This window comes from Acromyrmex echinatior, chromosome 13 (assembly GCF_024713525.1).
Source record: "Acromyrmex echinatior isolate Ae372 chromosome 13, ASM2471352v2, whole genome shotgun sequence".
Lineage (NCBI taxonomy): Eukaryota > Metazoa > Arthropoda > Insecta > Hymenoptera > Formicidae > Acromyrmex > Acromyrmex echinatior.
This window is the reverse complement of record NC_141864.1, coordinates 2,479,755-2,493,128: the sequence shown is the minus strand read 5'-3', so window position 1 is coordinate 2,493,128 and position 13,374 is coordinate 2,479,755. Positions and strand designations below refer to the sequence as shown.

Genomic DNA, 13,374 nt, shown 5'->3' with positions numbered 1-13,374 from the left:
CGAGACGTACCCTCATCTCTGGGAATTGACTTTGATACGTATTGAGTGGTACAAGAACCTGGTCCGCAAGTTTGTGAGTGAAATCTTGCCACAGCATGTCAAGATTTTGTGCCTGCACGTATAACAGATCATGTCCGGTCCATTGACTCTCGTAGATCTCATTCAACGAGTCCATGAGTGTCTTTGAAGCGGCCTGCACTGCTGCAAAATGAAATACACGCATCGCTTCGCTCAATTTTCTCATCTATTTTTCATTGGCATTTCATTTGTCATTGAGAAAATTGTATTACTGCTAAATGGAAAAACGTGCAGAGATTCACGTGGCAAAGGTATATATATATATATATATATTGGAGGAAGAGATGAAGGAGACATCTCAAGTTGAAGACGCTGCGTAACGCGGTCGTCGGGAGAGACGACGTTGTTTCGCAAGCAGTAGAGAGAAACTTTTTCACGCCGATTTTCCATCACGGTGATACGTGTCTTTTTACTTCAGGAATAAATGTGCGACGCGGGTGACTACTTTCCTGACCTACATCTAAACCTCTCCCAGTGCATTCACCTGCGACGATAAGCCGATTGCTTACAAATTCCTTCTGCAAAAGTTGCAGAACGACGTTTTATCGCTCGCATTACATTGCAAGAGTACGAAAGATCTTATCTAACAATCTTCTATATGTAAACTGATATGACATTTTATTTATTTATAACATTGAATAATAAAATTTTCTATCAAAAGATTTCTTTTAATTCTATTATTATATATTATATATTTGAGATTTGTAGTTATAATATATATTTTGATTAAACCTACAGCATATATCCAAAAAATATTGCATTTAAAACCTAACTAAATATGAAATAAATAAATAAAATAAACAAAAAATAAATGAAATAAAATAAATTGCTTCACATTGCTTTCATAGAAAATATCGACTTCCAGTGAATCAACGAATTGGTGCAACGAAACTGTAAGCATGCATTTTTGAAAAATTTACTGTAAAATAATTACATTTATCAGGGCAAGCAGTTTCACGATTATATTGTAAATTAATTTTAATAATTACATATAAATTTTAACAACTGATGGCAATCAACATCATTCATGTGGCGCAAATGTACCTAAATAATTCGTCGTTGATGCAAATTACGATAAATGAGCTGTAATGATAATTCTCAGTATAATCGCTTTTTACCCGATTCAATGAGTCACGTACTGATTATAGCTCCTCATTATGGCTCCTTCTTTTCTCTGGAATTTGGACTCAGACATAGAGCATACGACGACGGAAAATTTGCGAAAACTATGACGAATCGTCGTCGATCGAATTTGCAACGCGCCGCAGACACACTTTCATCGTATTTTACCATTGCCCGCATTTATAATGACAGAGGGACTTCGTCGTCGACACCTACCTACCGACACATTTCGCATGCGGGTATTTATGCCCGTCTGCCAAGTGATAAATGGAAAGCTAAAAGCTGTTAACGCGGATCCTGTGCACTTCGAGATTAACGCCTTCTCTGAGGCGGTCATCCGCGACCGCATCGCGATGTTTATGTAACGGAAAACAGCGTTCCCGAACTTCGTTACCTATTTTTTAAACACATTTTTGACGATTTTTGGTCTGTCTCTGGCGAAAATTAAAATTCGTGGTCAGCGATATCGAAACGCAGTGACTATAAAAACGATCGCGTCGCTGTAGACCAGCCAAGCGTGGAAAAGTTGTTTGCGACTAACAATTCGAGTAGGAGAGAGATTAAAGATCGAATGACGTTTTTCTATTGATTTCGCGCGTGTTTGCTAGCCTCGTGTCAAGACTCGTGTTGAAGTGAGAAAGAGAGGGAGAGGGAGAGAGAGAGAGAGAGAGAGAGAGAATGAGCGCATCGCTGGGTCTCCAGCTTTTAAAACGCGTAATTCCACTCGTGAAGCGGATAGAAACCTCATAAAAACCTAAAGACTTTGTCGAAGGATCATCGGAATGTGAACGTCAGTGTCAATTATCTTGCAAATTAATAAAATAATTTTGATTGATATAATTTTAGTCAATAATCCTGTCCAATAAAATTGATAATAAATTTATGCCTATGTGAATTACAATATACTTCTACAACACAATATATATATATATTACGTAATCAATAATCATAATCACTCCATGATTTTGCATTGTAAATCACAATATTATGTCATTAGAAATCAGAAACGCGAAGCAAGATGTAACTATCAAGTAAATTTTAACTTTCTGCTCTAAAATTTGAATAGTACAAAGTTGTCGTACTTACTGCGCTAAATATTAATTATTTCATCGTATCCACATACAGAAAAAAACGTACTGTACACAAATAATAATCGTTTTAAATATTTCAAAAGTTCATATTTCAAATATTTGCAAATCTATCAGATATCATAAGTTCATCTCACAAAATATATTTTAAATCCTAACTAATATAATACTTGAATCAAAATTATTAAATTAAAACAAATTTGATTTGCTTATTATACATATAAAGTCGCTTCTTCGATCAATTTTCTAATATTCTTCAAAAGGAAATAAATTCTTATTTTAAGGACAAAATAATTCTTTTTACAATAAATATTTTAGAATTATTATCAAGAAAGTATTCTTTGTTAAAGATAACTTAAAAAAAAAAGTGAATTGACCAATTAGTTTCCTTAGCAATAGAATAATATTTTTCTGTGTATATTGGAAAAGCCAACGAATTGTCAATTTCGACTGTACCTTATCGATTGCAGCTGATGGTACCGCAGGCTATTATCTATCTAAAATATTCAACATTCAATCGCGACAAGGCCATGTGGATTAATGTGGATTTCGGACACGCTACTGGAACAGCACGAAAGATTGAATAATTCCTTCCTGTAGAGTGCCATCAAAGGTCGTTTCGTACGTGTCATGTACCTCTACGGTGCATTACCGAATATACAGGCGATTAAAATATTAGGCTGGTTCCTCTCGACAGTAATTGATGTCGACGAGCCTGCGCGGGATCGCCGCGTTGGTCGTTATTTCAATGTCTGCGAGTTATTCATATCAGTCCGTCATTCATCCGATAGCGAATGGAAGTGGCGATTGAGGGACAGCGAAAATCATTTTCCCCGATTGTCGATGACAGTCTTCGTTAAGTTAATAGAAATCAACTCCCCATCATGTGAGCGATAAAGATTTCCAGGAAAGAACGGTTTTGCTGAAGCTAAAAACAGATCTAAAAACTGATCTAAAATCATTTTGTTAGACTATCAAAATAGTTCTACAAGATGCTCGAATTGATTGTTAGAATGTTAAAACTTTTTGTAGTATTGCTCATCACGCTTGAGTTTTCCACAGAATTCTTTTGATGATCCAACAAAATTAATCTCAAATTTGCACCTAACTATTATATAATAAATCAGGTGCCGTACATTTCAAGGTTACATTTACATGTAATTTTTTTACGTATTGTTTACGTTAAGGTTACACAATTTTTTTTCATGTGGACAATACAAGAGAGAGATGTAAAATATATAAATTATAAATGGGATAACATAATGTAGACAAAAATAATTAAGCTTTATTATTAATATATCTGATTTTAATATTAATATAAATGAAAATATACAAACGATAGAAGCTTAAGTGCAATACAGTGCGATGTCAAAGAACATAAACTTCGATGAATAGATTATTTAAATAGATGACATAATTTATATAGTTTAGACTGTATACATAAAGACGTAGATTATTATATTTTACGTATAAATGCACAATCCTAAACTAAATTTTTTAATATTCCAGAAAAATCGTTCTTTCCATGCAGCACAAATCTTTTCGGCATTTATTAGATGACAAAATTACGTTTAATTGCATGATTTTGTTTAAGAGATTTGTATTCTTTTTATCACATTCTCGTATGGAGCAAAATTTTTATTTATTTTGTTGTCAGTAGTTAAATAGTTTTTATATCGTAATGTAGAGGAAAAAAAGATGATACGGTGAAACTGCAGGCATATCTATAAATTAATGCCGAGTTAAACACGTATCGATAAACGCATTTATCTCAATCTGCAAAAAAGGGAGGGCAGAGTACGGAATTACAGAGCAAATAATTCAGCCTCCACGTGAGCTTAGCAACCAGGTCACGGCGATGGAAGGTTGCGCGAGTCTTTTTTTTTTCTTTTTAATGTATGCCACGTTTTGCACGGATTTGTTAATTCGAGTAAGTTATTTTTATAAATGTGCAAAGGATTTTACTATTTACACTACGGATGTTACGACAGAAAGAAAAGATTGCTAGGAAAACTCTTCAGGAATTCAATGAAATGACAAGAATTTTTACATAAATCTCAATATATTTTACGTTAATTAAATTCATATAAAAAAAAACATTCGGTTAAAGACAATTGGTTAAAGAATTTATAATTGATAAAAATAATCTTCAAACAACTCTCTACAATGTAGACGTTATAGTATAAGATATTAGCTAACAAGATTCGCTAGATGAATAGCTATCGTCGCTTTCCTGCTGTGCAGTTTTAACTACGTAATACAAATTTTTACATCCGTCTAATTACTGTGAATATGTTGTTAAATAAGCGCTTGCATAAATTTCTTTCTAATCAATATCGAATATATTCGAAACGCTGATTAGATAATTAAACGCTTAATCATTCAAAAGTTAAGATGCTTAAGTGCTATTGTAATTATTACCACACATTCGAGATACTCCATAAAAAATTTCTCTATAGCTAACTGTTAAATTTCTGTAAACTTAAGCACTTAATTTATCGCGCAGTATCACATTTTCCCTCTGTACTGCGTGTAATACATGATAAACATTAGCGCGTCTAATAAATAACGATTGCCATTTGAAGAAAAGACGAGTTAGTTTTGCCCCGCGGGAAGACTTACCTCGAACACACCTGATGTAATTGTTGAACTCCTTTTGCAGTCTGTTGGCGGAGTTCTGCTGCCTTGTGAAGTTCTGCAGGTGCTCGTCGAATATATCGTCCGCGGTTCGATCAACCTTGCCCAGATTCTGAAGAAACTGCAAGGAGAAAAAAATGCGTATTCAATTTTTGAGTCGTTCGTCTTTATTAGTCACTGATATAATCTACGTATATCGATTCAAAGTGAATGAAATTAATAAATTTGTAAAAATTATAATATATACAATAGTAATAGAGCAATAATAATAGAGAAATATCTTCATAGGTGCTATAATTTACATTTATACAAAAAATTGTAGAAACATATAAAAGAGCAAAAGCTAGACAATATTCCCATGAATGAATAACAGTACATAAAGTCAATACATGTTCATGAATGAATAACGATATATATAAAATCAAAACGTGCTCGTGATTTATTGAATCACTGCATATTCATATAATCGGAAAGCTATGAATAAAGCTTGGCATGAAGTTCGCGTATGTGAACTTTTGCGTCAACTCTTCCCACAAATGTTAGCGCTGCGCTGCAGCATAAAGCTGCCTTCAGACGATTTGCCCAATATAAGCCAACTTTGCACACATTCACTAAATTGATCTACATTCACGAATAATTATGCATGTCATATGTCTGTATGTGTTTAATATTTGACAATCTGACATAGATTGACCGTATCATCTGGAAGTACCTTAAATAGATACAAAGTATCTTCATTTTTCATATAAGTGTTCAATTTTTCTTTCTTAAACTTTTTAGTGTGAGCAAAATTCGACTATTGAAAATAATTTCGGAAGTATAATTTTTTAATGTAAACGTCTCATCTTTTTTATTTCAAATGTATTTATTTTAATAACGTTACCTATTACACGAGAGAATGATGTTGCTAAAGTATTCAAAATTTTAACTAAATATCGATTACAAAATTTTGAATCTAGCAATGAGTTTGAGTGTTCTATCTGAAAATTTTGATGGTCTATCAAAATTATCTTTATATCTGTATGTAGCTAAATTTTTGGATACTTCAATAAAATCATTTTTTTCCATTTACTTTTTTTGAATAAAACGTTCCAACTGTGTATTAAAACACTAATATAATTTTCTAATGATGTAGTGGTTTAATATACTTACAGACATGACTATAAATTAAGATCCAAGTTTTGATATTAAATATTTCAAGAATCTTCGAACTTTTATTAAAATAATTCTTGTTTCTAATTAAGAAACTATTTACGTATCGGTATTTTTGTTGAGGAAAAGTTTTGATTTACAAATAAAATCTCTATACTCGTTAAGTTCACGAGTACATTTAAATGTATATGTCTCGTGGTTGACTATACAATACGGTAAATGTATGGCTATCGTAAATGAGGCCTTTGAACCGCGCTCGTCACGAAACGATAAACACCGCTTGCATTATCATCGCATCGTGTGGAAGATCTGTGATAATTGTGCTCGGTCTTATACTGCATCTGTTATTTAAACTTTAATTAATATTATCTCACGGATGTTACGTACATTAATATACGTCAATGTTAAAGAACCTTCAGCACAGTGCATACTTATTTCAAGTAATAAAATATTTCATGTACATAAAATCATGAATATCATGTATATCATGTATATCATGAATTTATTTGTGAAATGGATAATAATATAGGCACATATCATCTTAAATCTTACGAAGTCATTCAAAACAGAAAAGTACTAATAAATATCAGTAAAAATAATAATAAATAGATTATCAATTTTGTCGAGTGCATCAAAATGATTTGTATTTTTACATTAAATTTTTACTTTCTCGATCTCTCTTGCCAAGTTAATAAAGAAATCTATCAAAGCCTCCGTACACCACTGCCATTGTTATCGGCAATAAGGCGCGACGTTGTGAAAGGATGCGAATGATGTAACAATAGCTATCGACCGCGGAGAAATTTCACGCCGGGAATGCCATACGTCGAGTTCGATTTTCATTTAGCTCCGTGGCACCTGTACGATCTTCAATGGAAAAGAAGTTGCTCCTTCGGGAAATTACTTAAAGGAGATATCTGTGAACAGGAAATTCACAATTCACGGAAATTGCATTAATCTTTAAATGCCGAATTGAATCATGATATCTGTTATAAAATGTAATATGTACAAAAAGGAAAGAGAAATTATATATATCTCACAATTAGATCTAAGATCATATCTATGGAGGTACTTTATTATACATTTAATCTGTTTAAAATTAGGTTACTTTATTATATGTAAAAAAAAGACTTTCGTTATCGCTAATTTGAAAAGTAATTAAGTACTTGCAATTAGAAATCGCACGTAAAATACATGGAAATTTTATTTTACAATTAAAAACTTATTGAAAGATTAGTTTATTAGATTCAAGATATTTTCACATTATGTAATTTATTTAATTTTATCGGAAAAGTCATTAAATATTTAATCAAGAAAACAACAATATTTAATCAGGAAAATAAAGTAATTAAATAGTTGATCAGAAAAATAGCGAATATTCATAAAACTGTTCACGTACTGTTCAGGATGTGTTATAAATTTTTGAAAGTTCACAGTTGAATGAATTTTCTTTTACTTTGTATATTAAACTCTACGCATAGAAAAATACTTATTGTATGCAAGTAATAATTACTTGTTTTAAATATTTCAAAAGTTCATATATCCGTATAAGCTTATCACTTATGATAGCTAAACAAGTTTATTCAAAATATATTTCAAATCCTAATAAATTAATTTTACTTCAATCAAGATTATTAAATTAAGATAAATTTGATTTATTTCCTATATAAAGTCGCTTCGATAAATTTTATAATATGCTTCAAAAAAAAAGAAAATAATTTCTTGTTTCAAGTATATAATAATAATAATTTTTTCTAAAATTTATAATAAGTATATTTTAAGAATACAACGAGAAAATTCTTTGTTAAAGACCGTTACTCGAAAGGAAGAAAATAAATGAAATAATCACTTTTCTTAGCGATAGAAAGATATTTGTCTGTATATAAATACTTAATCAGTACTCTTTATTCCTTTTCTTTTTGAAACGATAACAGCAACTTGATATTTCAAATATGAGGAATTAGAGTGGAACATGAGGGAGAAAATAAGATGCTGCCGGCGCTCATGTCGACCATCTCTCCTGGGGCTGGGCCAGAATCAAAGGCTGGAACGTCCGTGATGGAAATCGCAATCGCGAGTCGGTGATTGCGTAACCACCTCTACCGCCGACTGACTGTTCGCGAAGCCCAGCCGGTGATCCGTCCGCGGAGGCGAGAGCTACGCCGACCTTCTGCTATACATGTAGATCGTTCCGCTCTTCTCGTCCCATCCCGGGGAAACGAGAGGTGGAGATCGCACGTCGCTTTGTATCATCTAGCAATTTCCGTTCTCTAGTTTCCCGGGAATTAATCGCGTCGGTTACACGCGGTACGACTCTTGTAACGTCAACGAGTCGGAACGACACACGTCGAACTAGTTCAAACCCTCGTCACTTCACCTTCCCTCAACCTTCCGTCGTCTAGCATGACCTCGAATGGGCATTATCGCAAATTTGCAAATTGCAAATGGTTAACGTGTAACGTGCTGAAGAATCACGCGAGATAAATCCACATTCAGGGCGAGATCAATAAAATTAACCATTATAATTAATTTTACATTTTTTTAAACTAATTCCTAACTTCCCAAATTGGATTAAATGCCAAGATGCCATTGATGCTTTCTCCGAATAATCGAATGAAGGAACACCAATTTCGATTATCACTGACCGTGAAGGCAATATCTTCTTTGTATTAATTGATTTGTCGATAAAAGAATTGTCATACAGTATATGATTCATAATGAAAACAATTTCTGAAAGTGATAGGTAAAGATATGAAGATACGGCACGATAAGTGTATCATATTTAAGTCTCCATGAACTCAAATATTTATTGCATGAAACAATTTATTGTCTACGTCGGTCTATCAACGGTATAAAAAAATGTTGATATTATGTACACGAGAGTGGCATCACAGCTGTAATATTAATTATGGAATTCCCACTTTAATTACCTTTATTTGACAAAAGAGAGCAGCTAATAAAAGACATGTGTTGCATGCGTCCGGTATTTCGCTTGTTATCAGAGGCACAAACGTTTAGATTAATTCTTTCAACCATTTCTATGGCGTTATTGAAGCCAGTTAACCCGCGTAACGATGTTATTTATCGTCTGATATGTAGCTTTTATTCTAATGAAACGACCACAGGAAAATTATATTTTGCGTAGAACAAATTGCACAAATTGCAGAAAACTGCAAACATCAATTTTGCTGATCTTAAATAATATACGTAATAATATACGTTTTATTGCAATTACACCAATTATACATAATTAGCGAGATACAAAACAAAATTTTAATACGAATTGAATCGCGACAAGTTTATAAGACTTGAGTCCGGTCGTTTAAGAGAGATTAATCCTATTAACTCGCTCGTGCACTTTCAGGTCAAGATCATCTTGTCTGCCATATATAATTTACTCGTCGCAACTTTAAAGGTACTGCTACGATTTCTATCTCGCTCCATAAAATTAAGATAGCAGCGGTTTCACTGTAAATGAAAGGGGTTACACCACATGTACATTAGTCTAAGAAATTTAACATAGAAAACTCGGATTAAACACTATCGTATCTATCTTGATAAATTGTCTCGTCGCGGAGCTCGAAGGCTAACGTTTAAATTACCGGACGTGTCGAGTAATCAGATACACTCTATATAGTATTCACGGAGAAAAATGTAAAGTAATATGCGCTAGAATTCTAGTGAATTTTATGGAATTAGCAAGTCCATTTAAGGATTGGCATTCATTTATGCCAATCCCTAAAACTTACTTTACTTTTCTCATGAGCGATTGTTGAATAATAGAATAATATTGTTAAGTACTTTTACATTTTCTAAAGTAAATCTATAAATTGCCATAGATGATAGAATTTACTTTGTCGAGTAGTATTTTTGCGTTAGTGCTGATAAAATTTATTTCACTAAAAAATACAAGTGTGTAAAGTTTTAAGAGTTGTTTATGCTTACAATCTTGAGAATAATTAGTATAATTTACTTTCCGGTAAGAATAATCACTTGAATGGATTACTATAATTATATTCTTCAATCTTTTTTTTAACGCCTTCGATATTTTTACTTTTAGGCAAGTAAAGTTTGTCATAAGTTCGGCAAAAATAGTCAGAATAGTTTTAACAACACTACTAGTTTTATAACAATTATTCAATCATTTTTCTCCGTACAAGAGAATCAAAGAGAAGAGAGATTAGAGCAACGTCATTAAAATGTCTATTGTTTTCGATATTTAATACGATGTGAATCATCGACTGATAGAGAATGTTCTCATTGTGAGATAAACTTCGAGCGAGTTCCGTGTATTAGCGGAGCAACAAAAATAATATTATCAGAGTGAGTCACGGCGATCGCGACGCCACGAAAAATTTCGACCCGCAAGTTGCACTTGCAGACGCCAGACACAAGCAGATATACCACGTTCTATTGGTTATACGGTATATCGGGATACCGTTACGCATCGCGATACTTGTTTCGCGAAATATTTTTATTTTACGAAAGAACGCGAAACTTGTGTTATCTCACAAAAATATGCACACCTCTAAGATACACGTAAATCAATATGCTAATTGTTTTCAAGTTTAATTTGGTGATCAAGGCGAAATTTACATATATTTCTCCTCAATATGTACTCGAGGCTCATTTAAATTCAGCGAAAATCATATATCTTGAGTGTGAAATCGACCACGACTCTATTGCAACCTTCATATCGAGCGAGATTAACGCAACGGATTCTGATTAATAGGATATTGATAGACGTTAAACAATGATAGACGCGTCACCGGTAAGACAAGACTGTCCGAGGTTTTTACCAATCCGAGACACGAGACACGATTTTTGTCACGATTCTACCTTGCCTTTGTACCGTTATCCGGTTAACATAATCCCCGTTCGATATCTTGTAACAGGTGAGAACGAAGACACTGAACTCATTTACACGCGTATAGCCAACTTGCGTACATTAATACAATTCATGTACGACTTGCAATTGTGCGAAAATGAGATACAATACAAACTCTGTCAATAGCGTAATTGTTAAAAAAAAAATCTATTATATTCTAAAAATTTCATAAATTAAATAAATTCTTTTCTAACACACAGAAGAATATTATTCTATTACTAAGAACAATTACTCAATATACTCTCTTTCTGATAATATTCTTGAGGCTTCCACGAGTGCTTTCTATATAAAGATTATGCGTTTCGTGGGTTTCCTCCGTGTCCAGATCCATTCTTGATTCTTAGAATGCCAACGTTTAGCGAACTTTGCAGTCCACTTCATCAGGAAGTCTCGAAGAGCAGCCTGACTCGCGAAATGCATAATCTTTATATACTCTCTTTCTTTTAAATACAAAGGGTTATCTTAACAAAAAATTAGAATTTAATAAAGAAACTTTCTTGATAATAATATACTTATTACATAAAAAAAAATTCATTATTATGTACTCGAAAGAATTTTTTTAAAGAATATATTATAAAATTGATCGAAAAAATGATTTTATACAATAAACAAATCGAATTTGTTTTAATTTAATGTGAAAATCTTCAAATTTTGATTAAAATTATTGAATTCTTATCAAGAAATATATTTTGAATATATTTTGAATAAATTTGATGCTAATTGTGATGAACTTATTGGCGAACATATAAACTTCGAAATACTTGTACGTATTTTTGTGTACATACAAGTATTACCAGTTTCTGTAAACTTTATTCTATAATAAACATTAAATGCATAAACATTAAATTATTAAGAAAATCTTAACGATTTTCGCTCGATCAGAGATAACTATCAGCACAACTATCACCCAATTGCGCCTGACTTTTTTTTTCGAGACATTATCCTCGACAACCAATTATCTACTCGCTGCTTCCGCCGTTTTCTGTATAAATAGGAAAACTTTCTCTCGTGCGATAGGTAACGCGCCTAACGGGAACACGAAAGATTCCTTGTCGTGACTAGTTCGACTCTTACGTCGCGCATCCCGAGAGAATTTACTTAAAATTCTAAGCCGCCTTTCCGGCGCGACCGCGCGAATTTCTATTCTTGTCTTTATACTCAATTTTCCAAGTGTTCGACACGACAAGCTGTATGTAGGTACACGCTGTGTACTATTTCACACAATAAGAACAAGTGAAGTCAATTTTCTTGAAAAAGACGCACCTTTTCGTTTCAAAAGATATTTTTTTCTTTGTTTGCATGTTGGAAACGTGTTAGAAATATCTAATCAGTCTAAATGCCTTGGAGATTTAATCTGTATCTTGTGTTTGAACGTTTTAACGTGACAAAAGGAGAAATAAAATATTGTAACGACATGACGGTAACGAAGTTTTTTACTTTCTTTTAATTCTTTTATATTTACTATCGCAAACGAAAATAGGTAGATACTCGCAATAATCAAGTATTGGAAACGAGTCAATTACAGATATCTTATTACTGATACGTTCGAATGTGGTAGACATGTGTAAGTAAGATTCTAATTGATATATCATTATTACCACGGTAGTGTTAATTAATACAGATGACATATATAGATAGCATTATAGAGAAGAATTAGAATTCTAGGTTTTGAAATTAGAACTACATTCATGTATCCTACGCAAGGTGATTTTTTGAAAAGATTCAATTTGCCTCTGTCAAAAAGTAATTTTACCGGACATTGAAAGTAATGATAATCTGATAATTTATGTATTGAGGTGCTTCGGGTCGTTGTATTTTTAATAACGCTGGTTCCAAATTCAAACAGACCCGGACATGTCGTTTCCGAAATAGATGGTCCTCTCTTGAGTTTATTAATAGCTGAGCAGATGACGCGAATGTGCCGTTGCATCGCTATTATTATGCCATCCTATGGCCCCGTTTCGCCACTTGCTGGTTCACATTGTGCTTCGGGAGAACCATTGTCGTGGAGATACAAATAAATGTTATACAAGAAAAAGTACAAAGTAATAACAGCCATGAGCGACAAGTATAAATCAAACTTATGATGTTATAAGAGAAACACCTAAATCTCTCTTGAAAAAATATTTTTTTTGTAAGATTTATATAAGTGTTGTGATCTTCAATAATAATTATGTAATCTAAAATATGATAAAATACCTTTATAATTAAACATTTTTTTTCTAATCTAACATACCTATATTAAATGATACGCATACAATTTTTTAATACACTATTATAAATAAAATGTTAATTTTAAATATTATTTTCTGCATATCCTAAAAAGTCCACTACACGTTTTAAATTAAAGTTAACATTTTATTTTTAAAAGTGTAATTATTAGGTGTACAAATAAGTTTCCGTTTTTTA

General features: G+C 32.5%; 1 protein-coding gene across 5 annotated transcripts in view; it reads right to left on the bottom strand.

The window, feature by feature from the left end:
- The window catches only part of Amph (amphiphysin), a 51,898-nt gene that overhangs the window by 4,112 nt on the left and 34,412 nt on the right, over positions 1–13,374 (bottom strand). For all 5 annotated transcript variants that reach the window (XM_087412269.1, XM_087412270.1, XM_087412271.1 and 2 more), the window contains exons 2-3: positions 4,911–5,046; positions 11–201 (exon numbers count right to left, since the gene is read on the bottom strand). In XM_087412269.1, the coding sequence (XP_087268395.1) occupies positions 11–201; positions 4,911–5,046 (327 nt within the window). The remainder of the gene's footprint in view (positions 1–10; positions 202–4,910; positions 5,047–13,374) is intronic.